At 46.3% G+C, this 25,955-nt stretch overlaps 1 protein-coding gene across 2 annotated transcripts in view; it reads left to right on the top strand.

The window, feature by feature from the left end:
- The first annotated feature begins 907 nt into the window (after positions 1 to 907).
- The window catches only part of LOC308531054 (uncharacterized protein), a 72,400-nt gene continuing 47,352 nt past the window's right edge, over positions 908 to 25,955 (top strand). Inside the window, exons 1-3 of one of the 2 annotated variants that reach the window (XM_081107907.1) lie at positions 908 to 979; positions 5,884 to 6,010; positions 7,802 to 7,897. In XM_081107907.1, the coding sequence (XP_080964033.1) occupies positions 971 to 979; positions 5,884 to 6,010; positions 7,802 to 7,897 (232 nt within the window). In that variant the 5' untranslated portion in view covers positions 908 to 970. The remainder of the gene's footprint in view (positions 980 to 5,883; positions 6,011 to 7,801; positions 7,898 to 25,955) is intronic. The other variant, XM_081107908.1, reaches the window with a different exon arrangement.

Genomic DNA, 25,955 nt, shown 5'->3' with positions numbered 1-25,955 from the left:
GGCCAAAAGGCTGCTACAAATTGAGTTGCCACTCAGGTAAGCTTGTAAGATGCCTGTATTACTGTGGTTTTCTTGCTCCTGTCCAGTGAGTCCAGCTGGGACTGGAGGCTTTGACAAAGTCTCTGGTGGTATTGGCAGAATGGTACCCTTTTGGACTTAGAAAGTAAACCAGGGAAATACCCAAGAGATTTTGCCTGTAGAGACCACAGAAGCTGGAAGACATTGTCTAAGAATGTCTTTTTTCACAAGATGGTACTGTCCTCAGCCTTAGAGGGTAAAGTGGGTATGAATTATGATCCTCCTTGCTGCAGCTGGAAAGGAAGATCTGCTTGGTACAGGTGGGTAGCTATCTAGGGTATAGACCAGTGATGGCGAACCTATGACACGCATGTCAGAGGTGACATGCGAACTCATTTTTTTGGTTGATTTTTCTTTGTTAAATGGCACTTAAATATATAAAATAAATATCAAAAATATGTCTTTGTTTTACTATGGTTGCAAATATCAAAAAATTTCTATATGTGACACAGCACCAGAGTTAAGTTAGGGTTTTTCAAAATGCTGACACACCAAGCTCAAAAGGTTCGCCATCACTGGTATAGACTATCAGAAACAAGATAGGGGACTGTTCAGGCCAGAATCCCTTCTGCTGAGGTGCCTGGGTTCTGTGTCAGTGCTGGAGCACATCTGCATGAAACCATCTTTTGGTTTCCCTAGGGTTTAAGGAGGGGCTGGGTTTTGTTAATTCTGTAGTTCTTTGCATTAGTGTTGTGTGGCAAGACCCAGGGAGGGCAGGGGAAGCAGAGCAGGAACACTGGAAGTTCAGTTGTTTTTCAGCTCATCTATTTAGGATTACTGAAGCAAGCTTAATTTATGAGACTTGCTCCATCTTCCTCTGCTTTTTCAGGACTCTACTAGTCCAAGAGAAGAACCTAGAGAAATCTGAGTAGATCGGGTAGTTCTAAAAGCAATGGCCCAGGTAAGTTGAAATTCCCTCTATCCATTTTTGGTTTTTTGTGGTTTTTTGGGTTTTTTGTTGTTGTTAATCCTCACTCGAGGATGTTTTTTCATTTTTAGGGAGAGTAGAAGAGAGAGGGAAAAACAGAAAAACATTGATGTAAGAAAAACACATCAGTTGGTTGCCTCCTGCATGCACCCTGACCAGGGCCCAAGTCAGGGAGGAGCCTGCAACCAAGGTACATGCCTTGACTGGAATCGAAACTGGGACCCTTTGGTCCGCAGGCCTATGCTCTATCCACTGAGCCAAACTGGCTAGGGCAGATCCTCTCATTAACAGGAGCCAAAGATCAGATAGCTTTGATCTTTTTTATTAAACTGGGTAGTTTCCCTTTTTTCTACTTTTAAATGTCACCCCCTCTTTAAAGTCATAAAATATTTCACACTATCAAAACGTCTTCATTTTTGCAAGGTGATTTATGAGAGATGAATAACTGTAAAATGGTTCATTTTGAGATTGAACAATATGTGTTGGTTATGGGCCACATTTATGTGACTAAGATATAGCCTCTGTCAGCTTTTTTAAAAAAATCTATTCTTAATTTTTTTTAAAAAATATATTTTATTGATTTTTCACAGAGAGGAAGGGAGAGAGATAGAGTTAGAAACATCGATGAGAGAGAAACATCGATCAGCTGCCTCCTGCACATCCCCCACTGGGGATATGCCCGCAACCCAGGTACATGCCCTTCACCGGAATCGAACCCGGGACCTCTCAGTCCGCAGGCCGACGCTCTATCCACTGAGCCAAACGGGTTTCGGCTAAAAAATCTATTCTTATTGATTTCAGAGAGGAAGGAAGAGGGAGAGAGAGAGAGAGAGAGAGAGAAATATCAATGATGAGAATCACTCATTGGCTGCCTCCTGCATATCCCCCACTAGGGATCGAGCCCACAACCCAGGCATATGCCCTGACCCAGAATCAAACTGAGACTTCCTAGTTCATAGGTCGATGCTCAACTACTGAGCCATGCTGGCGTGGCTCCATCAGCTCTCTTATTTCGGGACCAAGGAAAAGTAGACAGTGAAAGATGATAACTATTCACAGTATATAAGTAACTGTGAAGATTTCACAAATCTCATTTAAGCTAAATGCCCTCAAAATAGTGGAATGATTATATCTTATCTATACTAATAAAATTGTAATATGCAAATTAACCATCATTCCATGACAAACATGGAGGTGCCTATAGCCACAAAGATGGCAGCGCCAGCAGAGGCTCTTCACAGAGCCTGCCTGAGCGGGCAGGACACTTGGCTTCCTTCATCACCCCGGTGACAAAGGAAGCCAAGCCTCACGCATGCCCGGCTGGCCACTGAGGGCCAGCCTCTGGGTGGCAGCCACGGAGCCAGCCTAGCCCCAGCCAGCCGCTGAGGCATGGAGCTGCCAGGCCTGTGGGCAGCGTGCGAGGAGCCTCTGGGCGGGGGAGGCAGGCCAGCAGAGGGCGGCTTGTACTCCCCACATGGCGGCTACGGCATCCGTGAGCACACCAAGCGGAGCCTACAGGCCGACCTGAAGTAGCTCCTGCAAGCCATCAGCACCACTGAGGAGTGGCTGTGCAAGTCCTGCCTCCTGGCCTAGAAGGTGCAAGATTGCACGGACAGCCACCATGGCGGGCCAGATTGATGTCCTCCTGGCTGCACCATGGGGGGGTTTGCGGATCATTGCAGCTGCAGGCCTCTGGTGCACACATCCTCTCCTCCCCCACTGGCATGTGAATGTCCCCCAGCGCGCTGTCACCTACGCAAGCCTACAACAGTCCCGGACCATTGCGCATACAAGTCCCACTCCGCCACACTTCCATCAACCCCAGCATGCCTGTGTCCCCCAGAGAATGTGCGCACATCCCCTCCAGCACGCTCACGTCCTTTGGAGAGTGTCTGGGTGTTCTGGGTGCTGGGGTGGGCGCCTGTGAGATGACAGTGAGAGGGCGGAGTGGTGACGCCCTGTTCCCGCAGGAGGCCAATGCAGTGATGAGATCACCTCCATGGAGCTAAAGCAGGTGCTGAGGCAGGAGCAAGTGCAGACAGGCACACCTGGTGAGCGCGGTGGCTCTCGCTGAGGTGCCTTCGGTCAGCATTCAAGATCAGGAGCCCAGAGGAGGCAAGAAGTTCCATTCTCTCAGTGAAATGGTGGGATAGTCAGGGCGACTGCAGAGGAGGAATGTGCACTTTGGGTGCCAGCACCCATGAGTGAAGGCTACCCTTACTGAGCCTTGCTCGTGTGGGGCCTAGCGCGCTCCTGCTGGGCAGCGGGTGACAGGACGTGCTTTTCCGAATTAATGAGAGAAAACATTGATTCTCCCGCTGCCCGCAAAGGTGGAAAGTGGAGTGGGGAGACATGCGGGAGTGAGCGAGGTTCCCTGTCTGGGGGTTCCAAATCCGCCATTGGTTCCTTTCACCACTGACTAGAGATATACAGGGTGTCCCCCCAAAATGTATACACACTTTGAACACCTACTAATTCCAATGGGTTTAAGCATGAAAAGAAAGAAACAACAATGGAGCTGTCATCTGTTAAAAGTGCAGGCACAAACTGGCAGTCGGACATTCCCCAAGGGGTCCCGGATTAGAGAGGGTGCAGGCCGGACTGAGGGGTCCCTCTCTTCCCCGCCCCCCCGTTTCGTGCACTGGTCCTCTAGTAAGATATAAAGTACAATATTATATAGCAAATAAAATCCCTGTGTTAATTATAAAATTTGCCATAACCAAAAATTGTTCATGATGTCTGGCAAAAAGAAGCAGTGGGAATACTGCTGTCATTTTCAGCAGTATATTTTTTGTTGTATGGGACTGTCCTAGGTACAAAGCCCAGATAACTCGGGACACTTATCATTCCTGATGCCAGCCAGCACTAATGTCAGTAGCATACTGCTCCCCTCCCAGCCCAATCTCCCCCATTATGACAACTAGACCACCCTCTGCATGGTCCCAAGTGCATTCTGAAGAGGAAGGTAAAATCTGTGTTGAGATCCAAAGACTATGATCCTGAGTCTTCAGGATAGATTTAAAACTTCTATAAATGCTATATTTTAAGATAGAGATTTATAAGACATTTTTTATCTCAAGGAAGAAAAATGGTAAAAAGGAATGCATTTTTAAAGACATTATTATTTGCTAGGCCCATGTTTGCTGTGTGTTTTGTATATGTTATTTTGTTTATTTATAAGACCCCATTTAGCTAGATTTTGCTCATTCATTGACCTTGTGGACAATAGAAGAGAGTCTGGCTATATGAAGGAGATCTTTCTTATCTGTAGCCACCAGAATATTCAAAAGCGTGTAAGCCTTTAGTCATATAAATTTGCTTCTTGTACTTCCTTAATGGCATAGGCATTCAGCCTTAGTTTGCTTGCTTGATCACCTCCTTCCTGCAACACCCTTTTTATCTTAAAGACATTTTCCTGGATGGATCAGATTGTTAAAACCTGAACCTACTCATCAATTTTAACCTTACTAAAATTGGGACAACTAGTCATAATGTGCCTCCTATTGAGACATACAGAAAGTACACAGTACCACCTCTAACATATTCATGTCCTCTCAAAAAATATGTCAATTAGGCCTCCAGATCTAACAACATTTCACAGAAAATATGGAAGTAGAACATGTTAAACTACATGATGAAGGTGCAGTTGGTTAAATCCAAAGTATGGGAAATTCTACAGATTCAGATGTTTCTTTAATAAATAGATAGTGACCTGGCTCATTTGGCTCAATGTATAGAGCGTCAGCCTGCAGGCTGAAGAGTCCCAGGTTTGATTCCGGTCAAGGGCATGTACCTCGGTTGTAGGCTCAATCCCAGGATCCCCGGCCTTCTTTGGGGCTCGTGGGAGGCAACCAATCGATGTGTTTCTCTCTGTCTCTCCCCCTGCCTTCCCCCCTGCCTTCCACTCTTCTAAAAATCAATGGAAAAATATCCTCAGGTGAGGATTAACAATAAGTAAGTAAGTAAATAAATAAATAAATAAATAAATAAATAAAGCAATAAAGATTATAAAGGCCTTTGGGGCCTGTTAGAGATTTGAGAAACTTTAGGAAACCTATAACAAAACACAATTTTTGAATCCTGATTTGAGTAAACCAACAGCAAATTACTTTTGAGAAAGTTGGGGCACTTGATCTGGTTATTAGAAAATTATTGTTGCCCTAACTGGTTTCGGTCAGTGGATAGAGCATGGGCCTGAAGATCAAAGAAAATTATTATTAACTAGAGGCCCATTGCAAGAAGATTCCTGCAAAAATAGGGCTTCCTCAGGCCTATTCCTGCAAGAATAGGGCTTCCTGAGGCCGGAGCAAAGCATTGGAGAAGGGAGCTCCCTTCTCCGCCACCTCGCTCCCTCCCATCTCCGCTGCTATCCCGCCTAGCCACCCCGGGTCACACACAGGAGGCATGGATGGCAGCTCGGCAGGTGGCAGATGGCGCTGTCCCGCCCTGCCTTCAGTATGCAAATTAACGGCCATCTTTGTTGGGTTAATTTGCATACTCTTCTGATTGGCTGATGTGTGTAGCAGAGGTATGGTCAATTAGCATCTTTGTCTTTTATTAGTGTGGATGTTACTAAGTGTGATAATGTTATTCTGGTTATGCTTTTTAAAAAAACCTAGTCTGTTAGATACTAAAGTTTTTGTGGGTGAAATACTATGATGTTGGGTATGTGGAATTTGCCTCAAAGTACACCAGGGGTAGAAAATGAAAGGGAAAAGATGAAACAAGATTTGCAAACTCTTGTTAATTGTTCAAACAGAGGGATGGATTTATGGGGTCATTATACTATTCTCTATACTTTTGTGTAATTTTGAAAATGTTTGTAATAAATGAAAAAATTAAGAAGTCCTTTCATTTACTAGTAATGCATGTTTCAGGGATTGGTGACATTCAGGGATGTGGAAATAGAGTTCTCTCAGGAAGAATGGAAGTATCTGGAACCTGCCCAGAGGGACTTGTACAGGGATGTGACTTTGGAGAACTTTGGTAACTTGGTCTCACTAGGTAAGGATATCTATATATATAAAAGCCTAAGCGACCATCGCAACTGAATGGACGACCAAACGGGCTGCGTGGGGCAACCAGGCCGGCAGGGGGGCTAGTGAGGGGTGACCAAACAACCGAGCAGCAGGCTGCGTGGGGCAACCAGGCTGGCAGGGGGGGCAGTTGGGGGCGACCAGGCCAGGGAAGGGGGGGAGTTAGGGGCAACCAGGCCAGTGGGGGAGGGGCAGTTATGGGTGACAAGGCCAGCAAGGGGGGCAGTTGGGGATGACTAGGCCAGCAGGGTGGGCAGTAGGGGCAGTCAGGCTGGCAGGCAGGTGAGCAGTTAGTAGCCAGTGGTCCCGGAATGTGAGACGGATGTCCGCCGAGGGGTCCCAGATTGGAGAGAGTGCAGGCTTGGCTGAGGGAACCCCCCCCCCACCCTGTGCACGAATTTTGTGCACCGGGCCTCTAGTCCTATATAATAAAAGCCTAATATGCTAAGTGTCTGGTCGACCGATAGGCTGTTCAACCAATCAAAGTGTAATGTGGTAATGATATGCTAAGGCCACTCAACTGCTCACTTTGATGTGCATTGACCACCAGAGTACAGACAGTCAACTGGTCAACCAGTCGCTATGGCGTACACTGATCACCAGGGGGCAAATGCTCTGACCAGTAGGTTAGCTTGCTGCTGGACTCCAGCCAATCGGGACTGAGTGAGATGGGCTGGACATGCCCTGAAGCCCTCCCACGGTCCCTCCCCAGCTGGCCAACCTCCTGCGTCTCTCCCTGGCCCAGATCGTGCATTGGTGGGGTCCCTCAGCCTGGCCTTCACCCTCTTGCAATCCAGGACCCCTCGGGGGGTGTCGGAGAGCCGGTTTAGGCCCAATCCCACAGGGGGAGCACTGCTCAGCCAGAAGCCGGGCTCAAGGCTGGCGAGCACAGCTGCGGTGGCAGGAGCCTCTCCCACCTCTGCAGCAGCGCTAAGGATGTCCTACTGACAGCTTAGGCTTAAGCCATCAGTAGGACATCCCCCAAGGGCTCCTGGACTGCAAGAGGGCACAGGCCGGGCTGAGGGACCACCCCCACTGAGTGCACGAATTTCGTGGACTGGGCCTCTAGTTGTGTAATAACTACACAGGCAAACAGAAACAAGGCTCCCAGGAACTGCAACAGTGGGAGGCTGTTACCACCCCTGGCCAGAAGGGGTAAAGGGAGGAAACACTGCCACTGGAAGATTGTGAGAGGTAAAATCATGGAGAAGGGCCTGGCTAGCAGCAACTAAAGCTACTTCCACAACTCTTGGGTCAAAGAAGGGAGAGAGCGGGATAAGAAATACCCTGAAGTCTGTTTCCTCCTGCCTGCTGATCTCCTACTGATGCTTTCCATCTGCCAAAACCAGTGAAAAATGATAGGGCCACTATAATACAGTTCTTTACACGTAAGCTGTCCAGGACACAGAGCAGGGTCAGAAACAGCAAAGAATAGATTGGAGGGGGGACAGAGAATAAGCACCATAATTATCAATTCCAAATACTTCAACTAGCCTTCTGGAATTTCTAGTTTCTTCGGGGTGAATATCTAGGGACACTTACAAGTTTCCAGCTGAATTTCTGCTCTCTGTTCCAAAGGAATTGTTTTGTGCTTTGTGGAAATGGAATTGGATAGTTTCATTGGCACCTCCATCTTCCCATCCTTTGGACAACCTTCACACCTTCCTTTATGTAATTGCCTCTCTTTCTTGGTGATGAAGAGACTAGGTTTGAATTTTGGAACAGCATGATCATTCCCCATTTCTTTTCCTATAAACAGGACTTTCCATTTCTAAGCCTGATATCATCTCCTTATTGGAGCGAGGGAAAGAACCCTGGATGATTGCAAATGATATAACAGGACCAAGGTGCACAGGTGAGCAAAGGTTAATCCAGTGGGGGAGGTCATCTATATATATAAAAGCCCAGCGAACGGAACGGTGGAACCACCAGAACAACTGATGGCTATGACATGCACTGCAGCAGCCAACCAGCCTGATCCAGCCCCCAATAGGCCCCCAACAACCCAATCAAGGGTGTGGCCAGCCGGCCAACCGCCTGCAGCCCCTCCCCATCCAGCCCCACCCCCGATCAGGCATGGGGCCGGCCAACCAACTTCCCGCAGCCTCTCCTGCCCCACCGGCCTGGCCTGATGGGCCCCCATTGAAGCGGGCTGGCTGGACTTCACCTGTGCATGAATTTGTGCACCAGGCCTCTAGTCCTATCTAATAATAGACAAACATGGTAATTAACCGTACCTCCAACACGCTTCCCATTGGCTAATCAGGGTGATATGCAAATTAACTGTCAACCAAGATGGTGGCTGGCAGCCATGCAGCTGAAGCGAACAGGAGGCTTGCTTGCTCCAGTGATGGAGGAAGCTAAGGTTCCCCGCCTGCCGCTGCCCAGCTCTGAGCTGCACTCTAAGCAACTATGTTGCAATTATAGAAGCTGAACAATCCCCAGAAACCTGCTTTCAGCCAGCCGGGCCTCAGAGCTGGAGTTAGAACAGTGTTTCAATTATAGAAGCCAAACAAACCCAAATAACTGCTTTCAGCAGCCGAGCCCTCAGAGCTGGAGCCGGGCCTCAGAGCTAAAGCCAGCTCTCAGCTCCAGTGATAGCCATAGAAGGTAAATCTCAGAATAAAAAAAAAAGAAAAAAAGGAGAGGTTGGGAGCTTCAATCACCCACCAGCCTGAAAATGGCCCTCAGCCCCTCACCCAGACTGGCCAGGCACCCCAGTGAGGACCCCCACCCTGAAGGGGGTGTGACCAGCTGCAAACAGCCATCATCCCCTCATCCAGGCTGGCCAGGCACCCAAGCGGGATCTCCACCCTGATCCGGGACACCCTTCAGGGCAAACCAGATGGCCCCCACCCGTGCACCAGGCCTCTATCCTATATAGTAACAGGGTAATATGCAAACTGACCCTAACAGCAGAAGGACTGGGAATGACTGGTCACTATGACACACACTGACCACCAGGGGGCAGACGCTCAATGCAGGAGCTGCCCTCTGGTGGTCAGGGCGCTCTCACCTGGGAGGAACTCTGCTCAGCCACAAGCCAGGCTGATGGTTGCCAGTACAGCGGTGGTGGTGGGAGCCTCTCCTGCCTCCTCAGGAGCACTAAGGATGTCCGTCTGCAGCTAGGCCTGCTCCCCGCTGGCAAGTGGACATCCCCTGAGGGCTGCTGGGCTGCCAGAGGGATGTCTGATTGCCATCTTAGGCCCAATCCCCTGGGTAGCGGGCGTAAGCCAGCAGGTGGTCATCCCCTGAAGGGTCCCAGACTGTGAGAGGGCACAGGCCAGGCTGAGGGACCCCCACCTTCCCCGCCCCCTGAGTGCACAAATTTTTGTGCACCGGGCCTCTAGTCTATATATAATAGCCTAAGCGACTGTGATGACTGGCTGGTAGCTATGACGCGAACTGACCACCAGGGGGCAGATGCTCAGTGCAGGAACTGCCCCCTGGTGGTAAGTGCACTCCCACAGCCAAACTCCCATGGCTGGCCAATCTCCCACGGTCCCTCCCCCTGGCCAGTTGGCCCCGATTGGGACTGAGCAAGACAGCCCCTATTGGCGGTCAGGCCGAGGGACCCCACTTGTGTACAAATTTATGCACCAGGCCTCTAGTTGGAAATAATAGCCCAGTGGATGAGTTATCAAATAGTAACTTGAGATCTTGTCAGGAAATTCCCTTCAAAGCCCTACCAAAAACTGAAGAAAATAAAACCAGAGTCATGAAGAACAAAGACCTTGTCAGCATCAGCTGCCAAGGGAACCTTGTCCTTACCCCCATTAATTCCTCTCTGTTCCTTTTCTCATATTTTCATCCCATTTCAAAATGAGATGCGTCCTTATTTTCACAGTGGCCGCCTTTTAACCTGTACTTTGGATCCTTTCTCTTGCAAGTCTCTTTATCCCTTAACAAATACTTATTTTCTTTCTTAAAATATTTTTTTTTAAATATATTTTATTGATTTTTTTACAGAGAGGAAGGGAGAGAGATAGAGAGTTAGAAACATCGATGAGAGAGAAACATCAATCAGCTGCCTCTTGCACATCTCCTACTGGGGATGTGCTCGCAACCCAGGTACATGCCCTTGACCGGAATCGAACCTGGGACCTTTCAGTCCCCAGGCCGACGCTCTATCCACTGAGCCAAACCGGTTTTGGCTTAAAATATTTTTTAATTGATTTTAAAGAGAGAGGAAGGGAGGAGAAGAGTGAAATGTCAATGAGAAGCATCAATTGGCTGCCTCCTGCACACCCCTATAGTGAAACAAGCCCGTAACCTGGGCATGTTCCCTGACTGGGAATAGAACCAGCAACCTTTCGGTGCACAGGCTACCCAACCGAGCCACACCAGACAGGGCTATACTTATTTCCTTAAAACAGCTTCTCACTTTACCTCATTCTGCAATTCTATTAACTTTTGAGAGGTAAGGATGTGTAGTGGCTAAGGACAGATTCTGGAGTTAGACTGCCCTAGTTTAAATCCTGACTCTGCCATTTACTAGATTTGAGAATTTAGGTAAGTTATTTACATTCTCTGTGCTTCAGTTTTCTCCTCTGCGAATTGGGATAAAAATAGTGTCTCATGTAGTTATTGTGGCTTTTGTGTACATTAATAATAATGTAAAAATTCCCAGAACCACGCCAGGCAATCATGACGACTTAATAAATGTTAGTAAATATTAACTAGAGGCCGGGCTGAGGGTAGGACCCTCAGCCCGGCCTGCACCCTCTCCAATCTGGGACCCTTTTGGGGACATCCCTCTCACAATCCGGGACTGCTGGCTTCTAACCGCTCACCTGCCTGCCTTCCTGATTACCCCTAACCGCTTCTGCCTGCCAGCCTGATCACCCCCTAACCGCTTCTCTACCGGCCTGATTGACACCTAACTGCTTCCCTGACAGCCTGATTGCCCCCAACTGCCCTCCCCTGCAGACCTGGTTGCCCCTAACTGCCCTCCCCTGCCGGCCTGATTACCCACAACTGCCCTCCCCTGCCAGCCATCTTGTGCCAGCCATCTTTGACAACGTGAGGGTGGCCATCTTGTGATGACGTCTGTAGATTGCTTTGGTTAATATGGACATTTTAATGATACTGACTCTACCGATCCATGAACAGAGTGTATTTTTCCACTTGTTTGTATCTTTCTCTATCTCTTTTTCAACATCCTGTAGTTTTCTGATTACAAGTATTTTACCTCTTTGGTTAAGTTCATTCCTAAGTATCTTAATTTTTTTGTTGCAATGTTAAATGGGATTGTTTATTTACTTTCTCTTTCTTAGAGTTCATTATTGGTGTATAAAAAAGCCATTGATTTCTGGGTGCTGATTTTGTATCCTGCTACATTGCCGAATTCATTTATTAAATCTAGTAGTTTTTCAGTGGAGTCTTTAGGGTTTTTTGTGTGCAATACCGTATCATCTGTGAAAAAGGAGAGTTTTACTTCCTCCTTTCTAATTTGGATGCCTTTTATTTCTTCTTGTCTGACCACTGTAGCTAGGATTTTCAGTATTATCTATACTAATAAAAGGGTAATATGCTAATTAGACTGAACATCTTCCAATGACCTTCTGGACAAAGCCACGGTGGAAGGGCTGAGGCAGAGGCAGTTAGGGGTGATCAGGCCAGCAGGGGAGAGCAGTTAGGGGGATCAGGCCGGCAGGTGAGCAGTTAGGAGCCAGGGGTCCCAGATTGTAAGAGGGATGTCTAACTGCCAACACACCAGGAATTGGACATCCCCTGAGTGGTCCCGGATTAGAGAGGGTGCAGGCCGGGCTGAGGGACATTCCCCCCCTAGTCTATATTATTATTATAGCCTCTAGTCTATAATAATAAAAGCGTAATATGCTAATTAGATCAGACGTCCTTCCAGACGAAGCCGGGGCTGTGAGGGAAGCCTGGGTCCCGGGTGCCTTCCAGTGGCCGGAGGGAAGCCTGGGTCCAGGGTGCCAGAGGGAAGCCCGGGTCCCAGGGACCAGAGGGAAGCTGGTGCTGGCAGCCGGGGGCAGAAAGGCCTATTCTTGTACAAAATTTGTGCATTGGACCTCTGGTGTTGAATAAGAGTGATGAAAGCAGACCTGCCTTGTTCCTGTTCTTGGGGAAAATGGTTTTAGTTTTTGCCCATTGAGTATGATGTTGACTGTAGGTTTGTCATATGTGGCTTTTATGTTGAGGTATGATCCCTCTGTTCCCACTTCAGTGAGAGCTTTTATCAAGAAAGGGTGCTGGATTTTGTCAAATGCTTTTTTGACATCTGTTGATATGATCATGTGGTTTTCATCTTTGTATTTGTTTATGTTATGCGTAACATTTATTGATTTGCAAATATTGTACCAGACTTGCATCCCTGGAATAAATCTCACTTGATCCTTGTGTCTGATCTTTGTAATACATTGCTGGATCTGATTCACTAATATTTTGTTGAGGACTTTAGCATCTGTGTTCATCAGGGATATTGGCCTGTAATTTTCTTTCTTTGTAGTGTCTTTATCTGGTTTTGGAATTAGGATAATGCTGGCTTCATAAAAAGAGCTTGGAAGTGTTCCTTCTTATTGAATCCTTTGGAATAGTTTACATAGTATAGGTGTTAGTTCTTCTTTGAATGTTTGGTAAAACTCCCCTGTGAAGCCATCTGGACCAGAGCTTTTGTTTGCTGAGAGTTTTTTTTATTACTGCCTCTATTTCATCAGTTGTTATTGGCCTAGTCAGGTTTTCTGATTCTTCCTGATTCAGTTTTGGGAGATTGTACTTTTCTAAGAATTTGTCCATTTCATCCACATTGTCCAGCTTGTTGGCATGTAGTTGTTCATAGTATATGCTTACAATCCTTTGTATTTCTGTGATGTCAGTTGTTACTTCGCTATTTTCATTTCTGATTTATTGATTTGGTTCTTCTCTCTTTGTTTCTTGATGAGTCTTGCTAGTGGTTCATCAATCTTGTTTACCTTTTTTTTTTTTCTTGTTTATCTTTTTAAAGAACCAGCTCTTGGATTCATTGATTTTGTTTTGTTTTGTTTTTGTTTTTTTTAGGTTCTATATCAATTATTTCTGCTCTAATTTTAATATTTCCTTCCTTCTACTTACTCTGGGCTTTTCTTGTTGTTCTCTTTCTAATTCTTTAAGTTGTAGGGTTAAATGGTTTATTATTACTTTTTCTTATTTTTGAGGTAGACCTGTAGTACTATGAAATTCCCTCTCAGGACTGCTTTCACTGGGTCCCAGAGATTTTGATTTGCTGTGTGTTCACTTTCATTTGTTTCCTAGAAGTTATTTATTTCTTTGTTGATCTCATTGTTAACCCATTCATCTATATACAGTGGGGCCTTGATTTATGAGTTTAATTCGTTCCGAGACCGAGCTCGCTAAGGAACTCATTAACGAGCTCGTTAACTCAAATTACTTTGTCAACTCAATGCAAAAAATCAGCCGAGAGACAGCTGGTATCTCAAAAAACTCGTTAGTCAGGACACTCGTAAGTCAAGGCCCCACTGTATATAAAAGCCTAAGCGACTGGCCGGAACCGGTTTGGCTCAGTGGATAGAGCATTGGCCTGCGGACTGAAAGGTCCCAGGTTCGATTCCGGTCAAGGGCATGTACCTGGGTTGCGGGCACATCCCCAGTGGGAGATGTGCAGGAGGCAGCTGATCGATGTTTCTCTCTCATCGATGTTTCTAACTCTCTATCTCTCTCCCTTCCTCTCTGTAAAAAATCAATAAAATATATTTTTAAAAAAAAAAGCCTAAGAGACTGAATGACCAGTTGACCCGTCACTATGACATGAACTGACCACCAGGGGGCAGACGCTGAATGCAGGAGCTGCCCTCTGGTAAGTGCACTCCCACAGCGGGAGCACCGCTCAGCTGACCGACGGGCACCAGACGCTGGATTCACAGCTGGCAAACACAGCTGCGGTGGCGTGAGCCTCTCACACCTCTGCAGCAGTGCTACCAAGTGGCAGCGGCAGCAGGCACAGCAGGGCCGGAATGAGCGGGACCAGTGTGGCACCTGGCCTAGGCTCAAGCTTCTCCCCAGCCCCCTGCCACTTCTCGCACTACTACATCCCTCAGGGGCTGTTGGACTGCCTGTTTCGGTCTAATCCCCACTGGCTGCACCAAGGACTGCCAAAAGCAACACAGCGTCAGGTACCAATGAAAGTGAGGCCACACTCTCACAACCTGCACAGTCAATAAATATCTAGCTCTAGCCCAGCCAGTGGTAGGCCCAGTCACATTCTTTACCCACCATGATGTGCTACACCCTTTACTACTTGCACGGCCAATAAGAAATCTAGTTCCAGCCCTGCTCCCTGCATCACCTGCCTGCAGGGATTGGGCCAAAACCAGCAGTCTGACATCCCCCGAGAGGTCCCAGATTGCAAGAGGGCGCAGGCCAGAGACTGAGGGACCCCACCGGTGCACATGCACCGGGCCTTTAGTTGTTTAATAACATGCTATTTAGCCTCCATGTGTTTGAATGTTTTGGGTGTTTTACTATAGCTGATTTCTAATTTCATTCCATTGTGATCTGAGAAGATGCTTTATATGATTTCAATCTTCTTGAACTTGTAGAGACTTGATTTTGTCCTAAAATGTGGTCTGTCTTTGTGAATGAACTATGTGCACTTGAGAAGAATGTATATTCTGCAAATTTGGGGTGAAATGTTCTATAAATATCAATCAAATCCATCTGATCCAGTGTGTCATTATAGTCACTAATTCCTGCTTACTTTTTGTCTGGAAGATCTATTCATTGAAGTCAGCAGGATGTTAAAGTGCCCTACTATAACTGTATTGTTGTTGATCTCTCCCTTAAAGTCCTCTAGAAGTTTTTATATATTTAGGTGCTCTTATGTTGGGTGCGTATATGTCTAGCAGGGTTATGTCCTCTTATTGGATTGATCCCTTTAGTGTTATATAGTGACCTTTGTTGTCTCTTGTGATGGCCTTCATTTTGAAGTCTATTTTGTCAGATATGAGTATTGCTTCCCCAAATTTTTTTTTTCCATTTGCCTGGAAAATATTTTTCCATCCCTTCACTCTCATCCTGTGTGAGTCTTTTGTTATGAGGTGAGTCTCTGCTAAGCAGCATATAGTTGGGTCATGTTTTTGTATCTATTCAACTATCCTATGTCTTTTGATTGGGGCATTTAATCCATTTACATTTAACATTACTAATAGGTACTTATTTATTTGCTATTTTAATTACGTATGCCTATCTCTCTCACTCTCTCTCTTTCTCTCTCTCGCTATTTCTTCTCATTACAGCAGTTCCTTTAGCATTTCTTGTAGTGCCAGTTTGGTAGTGATAGACTCCATTAGCCTTTTTTTTTGTCTGGAATGGTCTTTATTTCACCATCTGTTTTTGAATGATAGCCTTGCTGGATATAGTAATCTTGGTCTCAGATCCTTGCTTTCCATTACCTTGAATGCTTCATGCCATTCCCTTCTGGCCTGTAGAGTTTCTGATGAGAAATCAGCTGACACCCTTATGGAAGCTCCTTTGTAGGTCACAAATTGCTTGTCTCTTGCTGCTTTTAAGATTCTGTCTTTGTCTTTAATTTTTGGCCTTTTAATTATAAAGTCTCTGGGCTTTTCTTATTGTTCTCTTTCTGATTCTTTAAGTTGTAGGGTTAATTCATTTATTATTACTTTTTCTTACTTTTTGATATAGGCCTGTAGTGCTATGAAATTCCCTCTCGGGATTGTTTTTACTGTGTCCCAGAGATTTTGAGTTGTTGTGTGTTCAATTTCATTTGTTTCCAGGAAGCTTATTACTTTGGCTCTAGCCTACATTTCCTTGGGAGGGTAGACTCTAAGGATAAGATTGAACAGGTGTGATATATGAATGAATTACTCAGTTTTTTTTCTTTCCCTATGAGTTTTCTGTGGCTTCTGTAACAAATGCCTACAAACTGGGGGCTTGAAACACAAATTTATTATTTTATAGTTCTGGAGATTAGAAGTCCAAAATGCATAAAATCAAGGTGTCTGCAGGGCTGCATTTCTTTCTGGAGGCTTTAGGGGAGAATTCGTTTTCTTGCCCTTTCCAACTTCTAGAGCAGCGGTTCTCAACCTGTGGGTCGCAACCCCTTTGGCCGTCGAACGACCCTTTCACAGGGATCACCTAAGACCATCCCGCATACCAGATATTTACATTACGATTCATAACAGTAGCAACATTACAGTTATGAAGTAGCAACGAAAATAATTTTATGGTTGGGTCACAACATGAGGAACTGTATTTAAAGGTCCAGTAGGTTGAAAACCACTGTTCTAGAGGTTGCCTGCATTCTTTAACCCCCTTCTGTCTTCAAAGCTGGCAACGTAGCATCTTCAGATCTCTCTCTGTCTCTTACTCTGACTCTCCTGCCTCTTTCTTTCACTTATAAAGACCCATGTAATTATTGGGCACACCCAGACAATCCAAGATCTCCCCTTAAATTTCGTTTCATACTATTATTGTTCTTATAACATTTCATAAATACATAGTATGCGTTATTCTTCACTAACAGTAATAATATAAATCAGTCATCTGGCCCTGACTAGTATGGCTCCATGGTTGGAGCATCAGCTGAGTAGCAACCATAATTTCATCTCCATAAATTAAAAAGAAATGAAACTGTGATAACTCCTTTGCTATGTAACATAAAATATTCACAGGTTCTAGGGATTAAAACATGGAGATCTTTAGGGGAACATTATTCTGCCTCCCACTTTGTATGTGTTTTTGAACCATATCATTGAATATGCATAAATTCAGCGTATATAAGATTACTCCACTGAAATTCTATATTTTGTTGCTAGTAATCCCATTGCTATTTATTCCATAATAAGTATTATCTTTTACAGAATATTTGGCTGGTATATTTTCTAAGCTGTAGTTCTGGGATAAAAAATATATTTTTTAAATTGTGATGAACATTACATAAAATTTACCAGTTTTGGCAGTTTTAACTATACAATTCACTGGCATTAATTACACTCACAGTGTTGTGCAGCCATCTCCACTATCCATTTTCAGAACTTATTCATCATCCCAAACATAAACGGTACCCTTTAAACAATAACTCTCCATTTTCCTCTCCTCCTAGCCCCTGGTAATCCTTGTTCTACTTTCTGTCTCTGCTTGTCTATCCAAGGTATCTTATATAAGTGGAATCATAGAATATGTAGCCTTTTGCATCTTGCTTATTTCACTTATCATAATGTGTTTTTTATTTGTTTCTATTCCTCACCTAAGAATATAGGCTTTAAAATTAATTTTAGAATGGGGGAGAAGGAGAGAGGGAGGAGAGAGAGAGAGAAACATCAATGTGAGAGACATAGTCATCGGTTACCTCCTGTGCGTGCCAGGACCAGGGATTGAACCCACAACCTAAGTATGTGCCCTGACCCAGAATTTAATTGAACCTGCAACCTTCTGGTGTACAGGACAATGCTCCAACCAACTGAGCCACCTGGCCAGGGCAATTAGCATAATGTGTTCAAGGTTCATTCAGGTTATAGTAGTTATCACAGTTTCATTTCTTTTTAAGGCTGAATTATGTGATATATCACATTTTGTTTATCCATTCACCTATTGATGCACACTTGGGTTCTTTCCACCCTTTGGCTATTGTGAATAATGTTATCCTATATATTAAAGAGGTGATATGCAAATTGACCATCACTCCAACACACAAGATGGCCACCCCCATTTGGCCACAAGATGGCCTGCAGGGGAGGGCAGTTGTGGGTTATCAGGCAGGCAGGGGAGGGCAGTTAGGGCGACCAGGCCAGCAGGGGAGGGCAGTTGGGGGTGACCAGGCCTGCAGGGGAGGGCTGTTGGGAGGGACCAGGCCAGCAGGGGAAGTCAGTTGGGGGCCACCAGGCCAGCAGGGGAGGGCAGTTGGGGGCGATCGGGCCAGCAGGGGAGTAGTTAGGCGGTGATCAGGCTGGCAGGGGAGTGGTTAGGGCAGGGATCCTCAAACTTTTTTTAAACAGAGGCCCAGTTCACTGTCCCTCAGATCGTTGGAGGGCTGGACTATAGTTTAAAAAAAAACTATGAACAAATTCCTATGCACACTGCACATATCTTATTTTGAAGTAAAAAAACAAAATGGGTACAAATACAATATTTGTATTTGCATGTGGCCCACGGGCCATAGTTTGAGGACCTCTGGGTTAGGGGGTGATCAGGCTGGCAGTCAGGCGAGCGGTTGGGAGCCAGCAGTCCTGGATTGTGAAAGGGATGTCCCAGATTGGAGAGGGTGCAGGCTGGGCTAAGGGACAACCCGCCCCATGCACAAATTTTGTGCACCGGGCCTCTAGTTATAAATATTTGTGTATAGTATCTGAATCCCTAGTTTCACTTCTTTTATATGTATACCTATGATCAGATAGTAACTGTATGTTTAACCTTTTTAGGATATTTCTCTATTTTAAAAAACTTCTTACGAATTATAAAGATTATTTTGTTATCCGTAATATAAATTTCAAATCTTTTCTCAGGCATTTGTCTCTTTTTTACTTCGCTTTTGGTGGTTTTTGTTCATATGCAAGTTTTTTCTGTTTTCTTTTCACCACTGCATAGTAGAATTTATCAGTCTTTTTTTGGTAAAAGTTACAATTTTAAGAGACAGAGGAGCCCTAGCTGGTCTGGCTCAGTGGATAGAGTGTCAGCCTGCGGACTGAAGGGTCCCAAGTTTGATTCAGGTCGAGGGCACATGCCCAGGTTGTGGGCTTGATCCTCAGTAGAGGATGTGCAGGAGGCAAGCACATCAATGATTCTCTCTCATCATTGATGTTTCTATCTCTCCCTCCCTCTCTCTTCCTCTCTGAAATAAATAAAAATATATTTTAAAAAAAAAGACAGGAAAACTGAGTTTTCTGGCATTATTTATTTGACAATTGTCCTATGTATTTAACATACTAAATATGCCTGATTAGTTTAATTTGTTTTTCTTTTATAAAAAGAGAACAAATCTTTGAAATGATTTAAGGATCCTTTTGAAAAACTCCAAATTTTTTTAAAAAAAAACCTCAAAAGTCAAAGAAAAGGCTTTAATTTTTTAATCTTGGGAAGCTTGTCAGATATATCAATTTTTTAAATTTATTTTATTGATTTTTTACAGGGAGGAAGGGAGAGAGATAGAGAGTTAGAAACATCGATGAGAGAGAAACATCGATCAGCTGCCTCCTGCACGCCACCTACTGGAGATGTGCCTGCAACCAAGGTACATGCCCTTGACCAGAATCAAACTTGGGACCCCTCAGTCTGCAGGCCGATGCTCTATCCACCAAGCCAAACCAGCTAGGGCTCAATTATTTAAAATATATTTTTATTGATTACAGAAAGGAAGGGGAGAGGGAGAGAGAGATAGAAACATCAATGATAAGAGAGAATCACCAATCAGCTGCCTCCTGCACACCCCCCACTGGGGACTGAGAATGCAACCCGGGCACGTGCCCTTAACCAGAATCAAACCTGGGACCCTTCAATCCAAAGGCTGACATTCTATCCACTGAGTCAAACTGGCTAGGGCTATACCAATTTTTTTTTAATATTTGGTCAAATAAAATTATAAGTCATTGTGTAATAGTACTTACATTATTTATTTAACCAAAGTTACAAAAAAGATTTTAATGACAAAAGGCTACATAATTGTAAACAAAATTTTAGTTTTAGTGGTGGTTGTAGTTGTTTTTTGTTGTTAATCCTAACTGGAGAATATTTTTTCCATTGATTTTTATTTTTTATTTTCATTTTTTATTTTTTGTGTTTGTTTAATCTTTATTGTTGAGAGTATTACAGATGTCTTTCCTTCCCCCTCCCCATGACCCCCCTCCACCCGGTTCCTGTTCCCTCAGGTCTTCACCACCCTGTTGTCCGTGTCCATAGGTAATGCATATATGCATTTAAGTTCTTTGGTTAATCGCTTCCCATCACTCACCCTTCCCTCTGAGATTCATCAGTGTGTCCCATGTTTCCATGCCTCTGGTTCTATTTTATTCATCAGTTTATTTTATTCATTAGATTCCTTGTTTATTTTGATTTTTAGATTCAGTTGTTGATTTATTGCCATTTTATTTTTCATATTTTTTATCCTTTCTTCTTCCTCTTTGTCTGCTGAAAGAATACCCTTCAACATTTAATGTAATAGTGTTTTGGTGGTGATGTACTCCTTTAGCTTTTTCTTGTCTGTGAAGCTTTTTTTTTTTAATATATTTTTATTGACTTCAGAGAGGAAGGAAGAGGGAGAGAGAGCTAGAAATATCAATGATGAGAGAGAACCACCGATCAGCCGCCTCCCGCACGCCCCCCACTGGAGATCGAGCCCTTGACTGGAATTGAACCTGGGACCCCGCCCCCCCCCCCCCCCCCCCCAGTCCACAAGCCGACACTATCCACCGAGCCAAACCAGCCAGGGCTCTGTGAAGTTCTTTATCTGACCTTCAATGCTAAATGATAGTTTTGCTGGGTAGAGTAATCTTTATTGTAGGTCCTTGCTATTTATCACTTTGAATATTTCTTGCCACTCCCTTCTGGCCTGCATAGTTTCTGTTGAGAAATCATCTGACAGTCAGATGGGCATTCCCTTGTAGGTAACTAACTGCTTTTCTCTTGCTGCTTTTAAGATTCTCTCTTTGTCTTTAACCCTTGGCATTTTAATTATGATGTGCCTTGGTGTGGGCCTCTTTGGGTTCATCGTGTTTGGGACTCTCTGTGCTTCCTGGATTTGTAAGTCTATTTCTTTCACCAGGTATGGGAAGTTTTCTGTCATTATTTCTTAAAAGAGGTTTTCAATATCTTGCTCTCTCTCTTCTCCTTAGGGCACCCCAATAATGAGGATGTTGGTACACTTGAAGTTGTCCCAGAGGCTCCTTACACTGTCTTCATATTTTTGGATTCTTTTTTCTTTTTGCTCTTCTGATTGGGTTTTTTTTTCTTTCCTAATATTCCAAATCATTGATTTATTCTCAGAATCCTCTATTCTACTGTTGAATCTCTGTAAATTATTCTTTATTTCAATTAGTGTATACTTAATTTCTGACTGGTTCTTTTTCTTGACATTCTCACTAAGATCCTTGAAAGTCTCACTGAAATCTTTGAAATTCTAAGTCCCTTGAAGCTCTCATTAAGATCTTGAGCAGACTTATAACCATGGTTTTGAACTCTGTATCAAGTAGTTTGTTTGCTTCCATTTCATTTCATTCTTTTTCTGGAGATTTCTTCTGTCCTTTCATTTGTGACATGTTTCTTTATCTCCACATTTTGGCTGCTTCCCTGTGTTTGTTTCCATGTATTAGATAGAGCTGCTATGTCTCCTGGAATTGGTAGAGTGCCCTTGTGTAATAGATGTCCTGTAGGGCCCAGTGGCTCAGCCTCCCCAGTTACCTGAATGGGGCACTCTACGTATGCCCTTGTGTGGGCTGTGTGCCCAGTCTTGTACTTGAGCCTTGATTGCTATCTGTATCACTGAGAGGAATTGACCTTCAGGCTAATTGCCTGTGAGGACCAGCTGTGACTACAGTAGAAGAGCTGCTGTTGTGGGTTGCAGGTTCCATCCCCAGCCCCAGATGGGGCACGTGCAGGAGGCAACCAGTCAATGTGTCTCTCTCACTTTGATGTTTCCCTTTCTCTCTCTCCCTCTCTATCCTCTCCTCCCTTCCTACATTCTTCTTTTTTAAATAAATCTTTATTGTTCAGATTATTACAGTTGTTCCCCTTTTTGTCCCCCCATTGCTCCCCTCCACCCAGTTCCCACCCCACCCTCTGCCCTTACCCCCCACACACACACACACTGTCCTCATCCATAGGTGTACGCTTTTTCTTGCCAGGCGATACACCTGGAAAATGTAGCTATTTCCATCCACGATGTGTCCCTGTGTTTGGCCACACAGAGACCATCTCAGCCTCACAGGGACCGTCTCAGCCTCAGAGGGACCGTCTCAGCCTCACAGGGGCTGTCTCAGTCTCCCAGGGGCTGTCTCAGCCTCACAGGGGCCATCTCAGCCTCACAGGGGCTGGCGCAGCCTCGCAGGAGCCGGCACAGCCTCGCAGGGGGCGCCACATCCCACGTTGGGGGTGAAGGTGCGAGACAGAAGCTCCTCTCACTATCTTTCCTGCTGCTCCCTTGCATATCACCGATGTTGGAAGTTTCTGAGAGCAGTCTGCAGGTGCTGGACATCATACTTTAACTGGTCAACACGAAGTTTGGTATTCTGTCTTTTGTTGGGCAGCTCCTTGCTGGACAAAATCTCCAGGCATTCTTGCTGGCTGAATATCTGGTATGCTTGCTTAGATTTCGTTTTCTACTAAGTGCACAGACTGCTTGTCTGCCATCTCCCGGCGTTCCATGTGAGACTGGATCTGGTGGACCTGTTTGTGTGTTTGCTGGTACAGCAATTCCATGTTGCCGGCCCACCTGGATCCGGTTCTGTCTTCCTCCAAACCTGATTCTGTTTCTTGAGTGTGTCCCTTATGGGTGCGAGGAGTTGAAAGCTGCAGTTTGTTGGGTTATGCTGTAAAAGCGCTGGTGGTACCTTTTGTGCCTCTGGCACAGCTTGGGCGGGGATGTAAATTGAGTAGGGCAGGGTCTCGGAGTCACCAGGGCAGAGCAAACAGCAATGGCGTCTCCGCGATCCCTCGCCTCTCCGTGACCCTGCGTCTCCGTGTCCCCGAGTGCTGGCGAGCAGCTCCGCGAGAAAGCCACCCTCGCTCTCCGACCCACTGCAAGGCTGTCCCACCTCTCCCCATAGGGGTCTGGGACCTCAGAATCCCACCCCAAACAAGCTCAGTGGATTTGAGAGTTTGTAACCTCTTTCGATTGAAAAAAAAACGCGCATCCAGTTGCAGCCCGCCTGGCACGCAACTCCATACCTCTGTTCTTGGTGCCTCTGCATATCCTACTCAGTCTCAATGCGCTTCTTTCTTTCCTTCCAGTTGTACAACTTCCACTGAGCCTGCTTTCCCATGGTTCTGAATGATAACTGTTTTGTCTTATAGTTGGTATTTTCAGTGTTGTTGTGGGAGGCAGCACGCACAGGTCTGTACCTTATGCCACCATCTTGGTTCAAATTCTGTGGTATTCACTCAAAAGCATCCGAGCCCCTGCAGGTGTGCAGTGGAGCTGACTTCGCTCGGCACTGCAATTCCTTAGCCTCCAGGAGCGCACCTCTCCACACCCCAGCCCCTCTCCCCACCCTGCTTCCATCCGATCCTGAACTGAGTGACAGGAGGTGAAATGCAGAAAGGGGTGCAGCTCGCGCAAGGAGAGGCTCCCGCACACCAGGCTCCTTCCAAGTGCGGTCGAGGACCAGCACCTCGGCATCACCTGCAGGCTGGTGAGAAACGCTGGTTCTGACCAGTTGAGCGGAGTGGGAAGCTGATCTGCGGCCCCCGTGTTTGGACGGTCCCTCGCCCGCCCGGACGAAATCTGGTGGGAGCCAGGAGGCACCTTCCACACACGCCGTGGGGTGTGGGTGGCAGCGGTGTCTGCCCTACATTCTTTCTTAAAAAAAAAAAATCAATGGAAAATATATCCTGGTGAAGATTAACAAAACAAAAGAAGAATGAGTTCAAGTGAAATCTCATTGAAAGCAAAAGCAAGTTTTATTCAAGTAGAAATAGAGAGTCCTAGTCAGTTTGGTTCAGTGGATAGAGCGTTGGCCTGTAGACTAAAGGGTCCCAGATTTGATTCCGGTCAAGGGCACATGCCCGGGTTGTGGGCTTGGTCCCGAGTAGGGGTCAGGCAGGAGGCACCTGATCAATGATTCTCTCTCATCACTGATGTTTCTATTTCTCTCTCCCTCTTTATTCCTCTCTGAAATCAATTAAAATATATATATATACTAGAGGCCCGGTGCACAAAAATTTGTGCACTCAGGGGACGGGGGTCCCTCAGACCGGCCTGTGCCCTCTCGCAGTCTGGTACCCCTCGGGAGATAACGACCTGCTGGCTTAGGCCTGCTCCCAGGTGGCAGAGGGCAGGCCCAATCCCTAGGTGCAGCCCCTGGTCAGGCTCAGAGTAGGGCTGACTGGGGAGTTGGGGCGCCGCCCCGTCATGCACAGAGCAGGGCAGATTGGGAGATTGCGATGCCACCCTCAGTCACGCTCAGGGTAGGGCCGATTGGGGGGTTGGGGCACCGCCCCCTGTCACACTCAAGGCAGGGTCGATGGGGAGGTTGCGGCACCACCCCCTGTCACGCACAAAGCAGGGCCCATCAGGGGGGTTGGGGCTCCATACCCTGTCATGCACAGAGCAGGGTCAATCAGGGGGTTGGGGAGCTCCCCCCTGTCATGCACAGAGTAGGGCCGATAGGGGAGTTGGGGCACCGCCCCCTGTCACACTCAGGGCAGGGTGGATCAGGGGGTTGGGGTGCTGCCCTCTATCACCCACAGAGCAGGGCCGATCAGGGGGTTGGGGCACCGCCACTGTCACAGTCAGGGCAGGGCCAATGAGGAGGTTATGGCTCTACCCAGTCACACACAGAGCAGGGCCCGTGGGGGGCGGGGGGGTTGGGGCACCACCCCCTGTCACACACACAGCTGCAGGGTGATCAGGGGGTTTGGGCGCTGCTCCCTGTCACGCTGTTCCCGGTGCCGGGAGGCCTCTCGGCTCCGCTGATCCAGGTGCCGGGAGGCATATTACCCTTTTACTATATAGGATAGAGGCCTGGTGCATGGGTGGGGCTGGCTGGTTTGCCCTGAAGGGTGTCCTGGATCAGGGTGGGGGTCCCCACTGGGGTGCCTGGCCAGCCTGGGTGAGGGGATGATGGCTGTTTGCAGGTGGTCACACACCCTTCAGGGTGGGGGTCCCCACTGGGGTGCCTGGCCAGTCTGGCTGAGAGGCTGAGGGCTGTTTTCAGGCTGGGACTGAAGCACCCAACCGCTCCTTTTTTTCTTTTCTTTTTTTTTTTATTCTGGGCCAGCTTTAGCTCTGAGGCCTTGGCTGCTGAAAACAGGTTTCTGGCCTTTGTTTACTGTCTGCATTTGATACAATGTTGCGGTCCGCCTGGCTGAAGCCCCGCTGAGTAAAGCAGGTTTCTGGGGTTTTTTTAGCTTCTATATTCACAACATAGTTGCTTAGAGTTGCAGCTGAGAGGCCGGCAATTCAGGCGGGGAACGTTGGAGTTCTCCGTCACTGAAGCAAGCAAGCCTCCCTGTTCGCATCAGCTGCCTGGCTGCCGGCCGCCATCTTGGCTGCCAGTTAATTTGCATATCTCGGCCCTACTCTGTGAGTGACTGGGGGATTAGCCAATGGGAAGGGTAGCGGTCGTACGCTAATTACCATGTTTCTCTTTTATTAGTGTAGATATTTTTTTTTTTTTAAAGAAAGAGGCTAGGATGTGGATAACTGGAGATAGGATCAAAGTTGGTGCCCCCTGCTGCTCCCCTGGTTGCAAGTCTCACAGGGCACCACTATGAAAGAAGCAAAAGTACACATCTGAATGTACTGTGTTGAACTCACAAGTGAGTTGTGCACTGCGTCAGTAAATTCTTAGTATTTTATGTGTTTCCAAGGATAGTTTATTTCTGAACTTTGTGATGCCAAATTCTGGCCCCACCTTCCGGTCGGGAGGGGCTTTTTCCCTAATATGGTTCATTCGGCAAGTGTCATGATGTTCACTCTCAGCCTCCCTTCTACTTGTGGTGTCAGTTTTCATTATAATAATGGTATAATGAGCTTTGGTGTCTTTCTCATTATAATGGTGTCAGTTTTCATTATAATCTACACTAATAATAGACAAATATGTAAATTGACCATACTTCCACGACCCCCACAGCCAATCAGGAGGGAATATGCAAATTAGCAGAACAAAGTTGGCAGCGGCCACGGAGCCAGCTGGAGTGGGCAGGAGGCTTGGGTCGCCCCTGGCGATGGAGGAAGGCAAGCTTCCTGCCTGCCTGGGCTGGCCGCTGAAGAAGGGGCCTGTGGG

The sequence above is a fragment of the Myotis nattereri genome (genome assembly GCF_964212035.1).
Source record: "Myotis nattereri genome assembly, chromosome: 15".
Taxonomy (NCBI): domain Eukaryota; kingdom Metazoa; phylum Chordata; class Mammalia; order Chiroptera; family Vespertilionidae; genus Myotis; species Myotis nattereri.
The sequence above is the reverse complement of the archived record's forward strand: the minus strand, read 5'-3'. Positions and strand labels throughout refer to the sequence as shown.